Source organism: Culex quinquefasciatus, chromosome 2 (genome assembly GCF_015732765.1).
Source record: "Culex quinquefasciatus strain JHB chromosome 2, VPISU_Cqui_1.0_pri_paternal, whole genome shotgun sequence".
NCBI classification, from domain to species: domain Eukaryota; kingdom Metazoa; phylum Arthropoda; class Insecta; order Diptera; family Culicidae; genus Culex; species Culex quinquefasciatus.
In genome coordinates this window covers 70,293,144-70,306,252 of record NC_051862.1, presented here as the reverse complement: position 1 = coordinate 70,306,252, position 13,109 = coordinate 70,293,144, and the positions used below count along the sequence as shown (strand labels likewise).

Sequence of the window (13,109 nt, the reverse complement as noted above, 5' to 3'; positions counted from 1 at the left end):
GCTCACTTACCTTCATGCCGTACCCGTTGGCATCCTTGTTGACGGTCAGCACCAGGCCCGACATCGACGGCTTCGACGGCGAGTCCCGGGTCGGCGTGAGCGTCTGGGGCCGGTTCTGGGACTGGTGCTGCTGGTGTTGGTGGTGGTGGGTGGCATTCCCGTTGAGATTGTTCCGGGACGAGGTTCGATTGTGGTGGTGCAGCGGTGACCTGGATGACACATAATACACACACGCGTCATAGCGGAACGAGCAGGCACAGGCAGGCAAATTGTCATGCAAAAAGCCAAGAAATGGAACCGAAAAATATGAAAAAGAGAATAAAAAAGAAGATGAAAAACACACAATCAGCACAAAAAACTAACTAATATTCGTAATGTTTATTTTTGGGTCAACGATTGGAACGGACAGGCCTGCCGGCAATATGGGCGGTTCTCTGGGAATTCATTTGATATTTTTGTGCATGATTATTATTTTAATCTTTATTTTAACAATGCTGTATTGAATCTTTTTAACTTATAAAAGAGCTTCTTATCATAAAATTATAATATTTTTTTTTAGTAAACATGTTATAATTAATTTAAATTAAACAAAACTTTCATTTTTACTTTCTAACATGAAACATTTTACCAGGGCTGCGGAGTCGGGTCATATGTCAAACGACTCCGACTCTGACTCCGACTCCGGCTTTCTCAGATTAGCTGACTCCGACTCCGACTCCGGCTCCGGCTTTGAACAAATGGTTGGCTCCGACTCCGACTCCGACTCCGGCCTACCAACTCAAGCCGACTCCGACTCCGACTCCAGCTTTCAACAAATGGTTGGCTCCGACTCCGACTCCGACTCCGACTCCACAAGTTTTTAAATGTTTCAAAAGTTAGTTAACTATTATTAGTTAATTATTTATAAAATATTGATAAATAGGATTATTTAAATACTCTTTAAGCGTCATGTTTTGCTCAAGAAAAATAAGTTAAGTAAAAGTAAAGTAAAGTAAATAAACGGAAAAAAGTTTCTAGGTTACAAGTTTTATACGTTATGGAAACAGAAATCAAAAAATATCTTCAGTTTTAGAGGCATTTTGAGAAGAACAGTTTTGTAAGTAAATTTGGATTTACTTGCTTAACCTCAAATTTGAAAATATTTTTTTCAAAGCTTATACATTTAAATACTAAATTGTTATTTTTGAATGAATAACTAAAAGAAATCTCGCCTTAATGATCTATTGAACATTAAAATTCAATTTGCACACTTTCAGACTGACATTTGTAAGAAGCACAGTGACAAGCACCTTGTTTTTTAAATGACAATTTTAAACGAAACTTTTGTTTGTTTTTTTTTTTTAAGACGTACATGGACATCACGCCATGGCTGAAGGAGATTATTATTGCAAATCAATGTATCTAAACAATTTCTTCGTGGAAAGGACGCTTAAGATGTCCTTTTCAAATATCTGTGACATGGAAAATATTTTAACCTGGAAATTTTTAATTTATTTTAATTGTAAAATTTTATACGCTTTAAAAAGGAGGTGCACGATACTTCGTGAATCTTCACCTAAAACGAAGCTTTATGGATGATCTTGCGCCTCCATCAAAATATATGAAAAAAACTTAAAATATAATAAAAACAAATATCCACAAGTACAATATTTTCTAGGTCACAAATATTTCATTTTTTAAGGTACATTGATTTGCAATGATTATCACCTTCCGTCATATTGGCGTAAGACATACAGTATGAGAAAATTCGTACCAGTTGATAATATTTTGATTCTGTGTTTTTATTTATAATATTTGAAAAATAAATTAAAATCCTATATTTTGTTCTACATATATTTTTTATTAGTTCATTTTTGTACTGAATTCTTGAGATTTGTTCAACGATAATTTGCAACGATATCAAAATAGTTTACCTAAAATCAACATCGACATCAACAATCAATGATTATTTCAAATTTGTTGCAACTTCTTTTGACATTTTTTGTTAGTTTAAATTATTTTAAATGCAACACTTTGATTTTCTTGTACTCAGTTATAAACAAAATGCGCATGTTGAGTTCCAAGTAAGAGATTGTTATTATCGTTGATTATTTGTTACTAAAGTTAAACTGTCAGTGACTCTTTTTCGATCTGCGAAAACAGTGATTACTATTTATAATCTTTTTATGTACCTCGTATTTTTTTCCTAAAAAATGATTTAACTTAAAACCTCTAAGACATTCGCTATCGGGGTAAAAGATGACTTTGTGTACTTTTTTTAGAAATAACTGGATGAAATTTGGTCAAATTTGAATTGAAAGGGCACATAAATATAGTCTGACTACATAACCAATATTTTTTTGATTATTTTTTGAATTATGATACTACATACTTGGGTAAGAGGTTATCATTTAGTGATTATAGTGTAATAACACAATTAGAGCTTTTCAATCACAATAAAAAGCTTCAAATACATAATGGCATGATAAATCAATTGAAAATATAAGTTGTTTTGTAAATTAAGCTGTTATATAGGAAATACTGAACAGTAAAAAACATATTTTTGTTGAATTTAAGATAACTCCGGCTCCGACTCCGACTCCGGGTTATCAGAAATCTTCGGCTCCGACTCCGACTCCGACTCCGACTCCAGCTCATACAATTTAGCCGACTCCGGCTCCGACTCCGACTCCAGCTGTTCGAGTTTTTACGACTCCGACTCCGACTCCGACTCCAGGTCCCCAAAAAGACCCGACTCCACCGACTCCGGCTCCGACTCCGACTCCGACTCCACAGCCCTGCATTTTACCACAAGTTTCTGAACGTGTTTCAAAGGCACTTACAAAAAGAACATTAGATAATTTGTTCACTTGTTTTTTGCTCATACACTCAACCCCCGGTGGTTAGTCACTTTTTCGTTTGACACTTTTTTAGTTTGTACCCCGCTGGTTGGTCAAAGTCAAACTACAAAGTGACGAACTGTCACTTTTTACACGGCGCCCACGCACACTATCAAAACAAACGTTTGGTAGTGTGTGTAAACTCCGTGTAAAAGGGGTGTCAAACTAAACCGTCACCCCGTTCGTTTGACAACAGTTGGTGTCAAACCATCGGCCCAAAGTCTAGATGAAATCTCACCATGTTAAAAAAAAATAAGATGAATTGCCCCACATAATTTTGTTTTCCTTTTTTGTTTGTCAATTATTTTCTCAAATTTGTAGGAGGTATTTTTGTTATTTTTTTTTTTTTAGATATTGAGAGTTTGTCAAAAACTTCTGAACAATCAACATAACCCAATTTCCCAAAGAACTGCCAAATGCGATGTCACCGCTGCGCTGGCCCCGTCGTCTACAGGTCACGGTTGAGATAATCTTGGCAAACGGCTTGGCCCACGTCATTCGGCTCAATACTTTCGACTGGACTGATGACCAAACGGATGAACTGAACTGGCCGCGGAGTGCAAAGGTGCCCGCGATCACCAATCCGGAGTTGTATGAGCTAATCAGCGAGAAATCTAGCCCGAGATGTCCACGAGATGAATTCAATATCACACACTGACTGTCCCCGTCTGCCGCTGCCGGTCACGAGTCATTTGGTGGGACATGTTGACCAACCGTTGGAGTCACCGTTGGAAGTGTGTTTGAGGAATGACCATACCGGGCTGGCTTGGGGGTAAGGTAAGTGCTAAAAAGCAGTCTCGATTGTTTAGCAAACTCAGCACTGTAGAGGAGTGCCCGCCTGGCACATAAAACTTTCAAATGCGGTTTCTTTTGAACAATTCGTGGAAGCGATCAACACCTTATTGTAAGTGGTTTGAATGATAATTAATCGGTGCTGGGTTCTGGCGACGTGTTCTAGGACTCCTGGTTTTCACTTTCCGCATAATGATCTATAAGGTCCCCTATAGTGGACACAATATCAAATGCGGAAGGCGACATGAATGATTTGCTGTTTGAAATTCAGCTTTTCGAAGCCAAGGCAGTTCACCAGATATTAGCGCCCTGCAATAGAACGACTTACTCTAATAGAACCATGCTGAAAAAAAAAATCCGTATCTTTTACCTTTATTTTTTTTTAAATTCAAACAACGAGTCAACCAAAAAGATCCCAATCAGTTCCATCATATAAATAGCCAGCTGATGCGCGCCGGTCTGCATCCCACAAACATGGCAAAAAGTCTGTGAATGAACGCAGAGAAAAACAAGTGCAACCTCTTACTATACATGCCGGCATAGCCGAAGATCGGCGGGAGATCCCGTCTGCTGTGGGAGCGGTGGGGTCCACCCATCGGCGTTGAAGTGAAAATTTAAGAAACAGATCATTACATTAGCGCACCACCCTCTCCTTTCCTGCTCACTCTTCAGACCAGAAGTAAACGGGAATTGCGCATCATTAAACGGTCGTCTACGGATTCCCCGGCCCCTTCAACTCTCCCGGCTTCATTCACGGTCACTCGATCAACGATCTGCACATTAAGGCAGTGGAAGAGAGTGTCGAATAAGATCTGAACTCAGCATTACCCTCTCAGCATCAGCATCTGTCTGCTCCACAGAGCTAGAAAGCTATCATCAGCGTTGCAAAAATGAGCCAATAATTTGAGAAAAATATATGCGATTATTATTTCATTACCGATGTGAAGTCGAGGCAACGAAAAGCGAAAAGCAGCAGAGTTGGACGAGTTTGAGCCATCGTCTCTGTGTTGAGCATCTTCGCATCTTCAGTAAGTCTCCGAAGACCATGATTGATTTGGGAGAAACTGTGGTGTGTAATCTTGATTATGTATAGTTAAAAAAGTCCTGGTGATTTATGTGTTAGGCTGGTACAAATTTTATTTAGGCTAGTACAAGTATTATTCAAAGTTTTTGTCATTCCTCAGCTCTGGTCGAGGTCGATGGGAGAGCAAAAAAATGCTTTATAAACCATTAAAGATATGCCTTGTCACAAATTTGCAGAATATCAATGAATTCATGAAAACATTCTTTTCACCTAAGTTTCACATCGTTTTGCGATTTGTGGTCCCAAAATGAAAAAAATGTAAAGCACTTCAAAATGCTCTATTTCAGCGGTTCTCAACCTGGAGTACATGTACCCCTTGGGGTACCATGAGCGGTCTCAGGGGGTATCGGAAGACAAACCCCGTAATGGCGGACATTTGAACAATATCCCGGACAAAATATTTGAGAGAAGAAAAAACAAGCAGATTAGAAACAAAAAATTAACGCAACTTTTGTTTTGCAGATTATTTAATTCAATTCGATTTAGCTAATAAGCAACTCTCTAGGAAATCGGCCGATTTCGACCATTTTTATTTTTTGTATTTTTTGGTTTGGCTCAAACTTTGTGGGGGCTTTCCCTATGACCAAAGAAGCTTTTTTGCGTCATTGGTTCACCCATACAAGTCTCCATACAATTTTGGCTGCTGTCCATACAAAAATGGTATGTAAATATTCAAACAGCTGTAACTTTTTAGTGAATTTTCTGATCTGAATTTTCAATCAATGATGTGATGTCTTCGGCAAAGTTGTAGGTATTGTTGAGGACTTTTGAGAAAAAAAATAGGTACACGGAAAATAAATTTGCAGATTTTTTAATCAACTTTTTTTTCACTAAAACTCAATTTCCCAAAATACGTATTTTTTGATTTCCGAGATTTTTTGATTTGTTTTAGGGGACAAAAATCCGCAACTTTTGAGCCATAGAGAAACATGGTCAAAAAATCTGCCGCCGAGTTATGAATTTTTGAAAAAACAGTGATTTTTTGGAAAAAAAATCAAAGTTTTATGCAAAAACAAGTTTGACATTATTTTTTTATACAAATGTGAATTTGCAATCGAAAACTACTCTACAGATTTTTTGATAAAGGGCTCCGTTTTCTAGATATAGCCACCAAAGGTTTGATTTTAGCGAAATATTTGCAGTTTTTCAATTTTTAAAAATAGCGACAATAAGTGACCATTTCTAAAAATATTTTTTTTGAGAGGTTCAGAAAATTTGCTATAAAATTGTCTAAGAGACATTGAAGATTGGACCTCTGGTTGCTGAGATACAGCGGCTTAAAGAAAAAGAAACACGAAAATTGAAGTTTCCTTAATCTCACCAAAATAACCCACCATTTTCTAATGACGATATCTCAGCAACTAATGGTCCGATTATCAATGTTAATACAAGAAACATTCGTGAAATTTTCCGATCTTTTCGAACAAAAATATTTTGAATTTTTTTAAATCAAGACTAACATTATAAAAGTGCTAAACATTGAATATTTCGCCCATTTAAAATGCTAGTCTTGATTTAAAAAATTCAAAATATTTTTTTCGAAGAGATTTGAAAATTTCACGAATTTGTCATGTATCAAAATTGAAAATCGGACCATTACTTACTGAGATATAGTCATTAGAAAATGGTGGGTTGTTTTGGTGAGATTAAGAAAACTTCAATTTTCGTGTTTCGTGTTTGCTCATAACTTTTCAAAAATCTAAACTCGTCCGATTGTGGGAAATTGTCTCAGCTTTCAGAAGTGTATTTTGGTGATTTTGGGGGCACACAGGAAACAAATTATTTGTAGCCGGATGAATGTCCAATGTCACAAAAGTTTTTGCATAAACATTAGACAGTTATGCAAAAACGGACACGGCAAAAGAAACCGAAAAGCTACGATATCTTACATAATGAAGGAAACATCAGAAGACAAGCTACTACAAACGAGTATAAGTCGAGCCACAAAATATATGCCCCAGCATTCTCGCGCCAGTATTCGAAGCTCAACTTGACAATTTGTCTACTTGGCGACGAAGCGTCGAAAATCGATGCAGTGTGATTTTTTAGCGATTTTTCCGATTAAAATTCATGCTGAATCGTCATATTTACGAACATGAAAATGCCGTCCAGCCATAAAGTAAAACCTATATCTTTCTTTAGTAAGAAAGGCAAAAAATATTTGAATGAGAAAAATCGCTTCACTCGATATGAAATTTTATTAATTTAAATAAAGTGTACCGTTGATTTAGTTTTTTATTAACTTTTTTCTTTAAATTTTTGTCTCAAATCTGGAAAAGAAAGAAAGAAACTACCATCTCTTAAAACAATTCAAAAGGTTGGTAAAAGATTCTCAAGTTTCATTCAACTTTTTTTCCTTAGTTTAATTTTTGACAAAACTAATGTTGAACATTAATTTTTCAACCTGTCTTTTAGTTTTGTCAAAAATTAAACTAAGGAAAAAAAGTTTTTATTGTAAATGTTACGCAATAAGGTATCTAATATTTTTATTGATGTTGTCTTGGAACATATGGATCTTATTTTCAACGTTACAAAAAAATGAAATGATTTTTTTTATAAATTTTTATATTTCAATTTCAAGATTTTCAATGTTCAAAAAAGCAGTAAAGAGTTTTTTAAGAGATGAAAAATATTTGAATTTTATTTTAATTGAAAATAGTTACAACTCGAAAATTTCACTTTATCAAAATGTTTTTCAATAAAATTTACAATATTTTCAATGTATTTCAGCAGGAAAAAATTGAATCAAAGAAAAGCATGGACATTGTGTGGCCTGTACTGGATACTTGTTTTCAAACAATTCTAGCCTTAATTTTAACAATATTTTTCGATTTTTTTAAATGTCCAATAAAATATTTTTTCACTTTTTAAGTGTTTTTGAATAACCCTGACTCAATACGGTTTCAAAAACACCCAGGAAGCAAAAAAAAAAGAAAATTTGGTTCAAAAATTCCAGATTTAGTTTAAATTCTATCAATGTTCCACGAGTTACAGTTACAGAACATTTAAACAGTTAAACCGAAATCATATTTTTTAAATTAAAAACATTATGCATACAATTTGGCTTAAACAGCTGTCTTAATTCGAAACATTTGTCTTGATTTGCCAAAGATGCCGGTGTTTGATGAAAAATAATTAAATACGGTATATAAATATTCCAGTTTATGGTGTAAGCTTTCGAATTATTGTTTGAAAATTTAGTCCATTGAATTAGAATGTGTTACAGATAAACATAGTCAAAAAATACCATTAAAAATAGTTTTGGCCAGATTCACCGGTACAAAATTGTGAGTCCATAAAAGTATGTTCGTCTCCGACTCCACAGCCACTAAAAACTTTGCAAACTTTGCACCTTTTTTGATTTTTGTATTAGTATTTGATCTAGAGCTTTTTATAGGAATCATCTTTTCATGACCTTTTTGTAGCAACATGTTCAGCAAGAGTTTCCGAACAAAACGTAGGACTAGGTTTCTGTCAGACTTTAATTTATTTGCATGTTTTATCACATGAACTGCATAGCGGCCAAGGGGTGTAAATACTTTTTTTTTACATATTTTATGGAGACTTGTATGGACGAACTAATTATGCAAAATGTCTTCTTTCATATATTTAAAAATTGTCAGAACTATTGGAAGATGATTTAATATCTCTCAAAGGTTTACTTTGTATTCCACACCATACCACGAAACTTGCAACAGTTGCTTCTTTCTCAGTCTCGTTACGGAATGGAATGCGAAAAATGTGGTCCCACGTTTGCTTAATTATGGACACACCGACAAAAAAAAACAACAAAAAAAAATCCAGAGCGTCCAGCTGAACGAAAATATACGAAACACCTACACCACCAATAAAAAAAAGAGCCGAATCCGACGACTTCAGTGCAACTCGTGTGCTGAGGAATTTCCTCATCACACCACTCTCTGACTGACTGACTGCTGTGTGAAACCATACCGCCGCAATCTCCAGTTCAGCCAGCGGAACCGTCCGTCGTCGCTTCAAAGCTTCGGGTATTTTGACACCGTTTTCATGTCTCTGACATTGCTGAATGTTGTTGTTGATGTTGTGTCTTGGCCGGTTCCTCCGACTTGCCAGTGGATGATGATAAACCCGCGCTACCGTATTGAGCATTGTTGGCCCAAGTTGTGGAACACCTTGCAGTTCAGGGCAGAAGAGCCGCGCGAAAACGGTTTCGAGTCGTGGGAATTTGAGCTAACGAATCTGCCACGATTGAAGAAATGCCTTGATTCAAAACCGTATCACGCCGGCTGCGTTGATTCTGTTTGAGGTTCGTGTTGATGAACCATAACAAAAATGATGCAAAATCTAATATCCCAATGAGAAGAGGAGAAGGAGTAGAGAGTAGAGTCGGCAAAGTTTGTAAATATACGCACCGAAAGCCGCTAGACGAGAAGAAGTTCAATTTGACGATGCTAATAATAACCAATAACAACGCAATAATAGCAATGATCAGCCGTAAGTTGCGGACTAACCACAAATCCCGGCAACTGGTTGCCGGCGTTCTATCTTGTCCCACGGAAAATGTGTATGGCGTGTGTCAAGTTGCACGATAAGGCGGTTTTGTTGCAATTTTCCATAACTTTTTTGAGTTTTTTTTTTAATTCTATAAACCCAATTTATTTTAAATTCGACAAAATGATTCAACGTCAAAAACGGGCCATTTAAAAAGAAAACATCAGGAAAATGATACCAACAGCGAAAAAAAGTGTATTGATTTTCCGTTTTACACAGTAGAGTTGGTTGTAGTACAGCAGAAGATGTTGTTGACTGAAAGCGGCACGTAGAATCGAACGGATGCATATGTGGAGCCGGAAAACCAAAACATTCCTACACCGATATATTGATCGGGAGGGCAGAATTCGAACAATCGTTGAATATAATAATTCGCGTTTATATTCATCGGTAACTGTTCATTTCTTTTTTTTTTCTTACAGATGTAAACAAACTTGAGTTCTCTCCTGAAGTGCATATTTTCAACAAAATAATGACTACAAACACTAAAACCAAAACATTCAAATGTTAACTAATCGATTTGGTGTCTTGGCCAAAGTTGTAGGTTAAGATTATGAGGACTTTTTTTCTATTTATGACAAAAAGTTTAGTTTTCAATCTACGTATTATTTTTTGTTTTTTTTTTTTCTTTTTTTATGTGGTGGTGTCTCCCTACGCTTCTTCCTCCCCTGTTGATTCAGATTTGTGTTGTTGTATGAAAACTCCGTGCTCAAACTCAACCCACTTTGACGAATCATCTCTATGCGATACAACTTTACACAGTAGGTCTGGCCTGTTTCAATGCATTCTAATGCAATGGCGCACTACAGATGTTAATAATTGACAAAAAGAGTTTTAGGCGTAATCTAACCTAAGGTACTCTCAAGGATCCCTTCGAAAGATTGGCTGCGCTAAGGTTTGATTAGATTAAATTAGATAAGAAATATTAAAAATTTGACAAACATTTTTTGATAAAATGTTCCGTTATCAATCTACTGTTGGATAAATATTTTCGATTTTTAATATCTTGAAAGGAAAGCACCATTAAAAAAATATTGTTGAAAAGCTGAGAAAATTTCCTACTGACGATATCTCGGAAACTATCGGTCCGAAAATTAAAACTTTTACAAAAATCTTGCGATGTCAATAGAAACTATTTCAAAAATATATAATTTGGACTAAAATATGAAGTATGGAAAATTACCTATTAAAGACCATTTCAAAAGCTAACCCTAATTTAAAAATTTCAAAAATTATTTTTATTGGAAAGATCAGAAAATGGAAAAAAACATTTCTGTATACAAATTAAAGTTTGCATTCGCAATAAGTATTTCAAAAGTTCAACAAAAAAAATCGTCTGAAGATCACTCTAATTTTTAAGAATTTATGAAGGAAATTACTGAGTTACAAACAAATGAAGCTTTTTTCTTAATTTGAATTTTGGACATTTTTTATTTCACTTCGCATTAGGGCTATATTCTAAAATGAAGTAATTCGATAATTGGTACACTTTAGTTAAGGGTTGAAAATTGTATGTTTCGGATAGAAGAGATCCAAAGTCTGAATTAGTTAAAATAAGAATGAACATAATTTGTTGCAATTGAGCAAAACAATTGAATCGATAAAATTGAAAAGTTACTGTAAAATACACAAAACAATAATTGGCGTTTGTAAAAAAAGGCCTAAAACCAGGTCTCAAACTATCAGAAAAAGCTAAAATTGGCTAACATAATAGAATATCAAAAATCAACAAATTTTAAAAAATATGAAAAAACGCATATCAATACAGCAATTCCCCACGAAAACAGCATGATTCGAAAAAAAAGTTCTCCGATCGGGCTCAAAAATTTTCTGGGGGTTCCTTGGCCGAAATAATTAGACCCGTATTTTTTTTTTTTGCCCATTGGGGTGACCTACGCCGTGTTAGGTGGGCCGAAAAATGGCAATTTTCGTCATTTTTCACAAAAACCACTTTTTTCAAAAAAATCATTTCTCCGCGCCATTTCATCCCATTTAAGCTGTCCTTGACGCAAAAGAAAGGTGATTAGTTTGGTTATTTAGGAAAAATAGCAAGAAGTTTCAAAAATCTAGCTTAACATTTGAAAAGGTCGTATGAAAACTTAAAATGCTGTTTTGAAGGTCTCGGGACCAAACGGACTATGTCTGAAAATATTTTTATCGGATTCCTCGGAAAATTTCACATAACATATCAAAAAAAGGTGAAGTTATGTTTTCAATACTTTGTAATACGATTTTTTGAAAATAAAAACTGGGTTTTTCGACGAGCCACGCGCAAAAATGGGAAAATGACGAAAACGGGAAAAAATCGACTTTTTTTTCACTGAAACTGCGATTACTTGAAAATTTTAACGATGGCCTATCCATGTTATGGTACCAAAAGTTGCGTATTTCAATTACGAAAAATTTTCGATGAAATTTTCATGTTATCGCAGTTTTAGTGAAAAAAGTCGATTTTTTCCCGTTTTCGTCATTTTTCCATTTTTGCGCGTGGCACGTCGAAAAACCTAGTTTTTATTTTAAAAAAAAATTTATCTCAGAGTATTGAAAACATATTTGAAAACATTTTGATATGTTATGTGTTCCGAGGAATCCGATAAAAATATTTTCAGACATAGTCCCTTTGGTCCCGAGACCTTCAAAACAGCATTTTAAGTTTTCATACGACCTTTTCAAATGTTAAGCTAGATTTTTGAAACTTTTTGCTATTTTCCCCAAATAGCCATACTAATCACCTTTCTTTTGCGTCAAGGACAGCTTAAATCGGATGAAATGGCGCGGAGATATGATTTTTTGAAAACAGTGGTCTTTGCGAAAAATTAAAAAAACATCGGACCACCCTAACACGGCGTAGGTCACCCTAATGGGCAAACAAAAAAATAGGGGTCTAATTATTTCGGCTAAGGAACCCCCAGAAAAAATTTGAGCCCGATCGAAGAAATTTTTTTTAGAATCATGCTGTTTTCGTGGGGAATTGCTGAATATACGTAAACTTTGCCTACAATTTAAATTGCTGAAAAGTGATCTCCTGAATATGGGGTGGATAAAATTTCCGAAAACAATTCAGCAGATTAATTAAGGCGCTTTACAGTTGTTCCCAAAATAAACTCCAATGTGTAAATTTACACATAACAATGCATTCCATGAAAAATGCATCGACATAAATTAAACGTAAACGATGAAGATATCAACGTACTGAATTGAAACAACCATCATTTCTATATGACTAAATAGCTTTCTGCAGAATAGGAGATAAATAATCATTGAAGAACACGTGACTTTATTTGTTATCTTGAGACACATTCCCTGAACGCATATCTCAGTTATTTATCCTCATTTCAATAGTCTTAATTTATCCAGATGACGTCAAAGGTTCACCTGTTAGGTTATAAGAGGCTTCAATGTGTATTATATAAAGTTAAAACTACGTATTTGAAGAGTCCATACTCAAAAACAAATGTTGCCTTGATTAACTATAGCTAAAAAATTGCGCTGCGATAGCTCCGTATACTGCACATACGACCTAATCACCCCAATTTTCACCATATCAAACTGCTGGTGATTTAAATGTAGGCCAACGTCCTCCTCACACTACCTCCATGTGGGTACGGGGGATGGAGCGGGCAGTGAGTAGTGTGGGCGTGCGTTCACCTAATCTGCGATAACAGCGGGTTGATAGCGCTCGCCGCGTCGTTTACTATAGAGTCTGGTTGTGCACACTCTCTTTACACATCACGATGGCGCCAAGCCGATAATGGCGCAGGGCAATTTTCTCACCTAAACGTCACTCAGTCAGTTGACAGGCAGTGATGTGTGTTTGTTTGACG

General features: G+C 35.5%; 1 protein-coding gene across 7 annotated transcripts in view; it reads right to left on the bottom strand.

Annotated features, from left to right (window-relative positions):
- The window catches only part of LOC6052020 (rho guanine nucleotide exchange factor 11), a 174,363-nt gene that overhangs the window by 125,167 nt on the left and 36,087 nt on the right, over positions 1-13,109 (bottom strand). For 6 of the 7 annotated variants that reach the window (XM_038256281.1, XM_038256282.1, XM_038256283.1 and 3 more), the window contains one exon: positions 11-209. The exons of the other annotated variant lie outside the window; for it this stretch is intronic. In XM_038256281.1, coding sequence (XP_038112209.1) covers positions 11-209 — 199 coding nt within the window. The remainder of the gene's footprint in view (positions 1-10; positions 210-13,109) is intronic. 7 annotated transcript variants of the gene reach the window in all.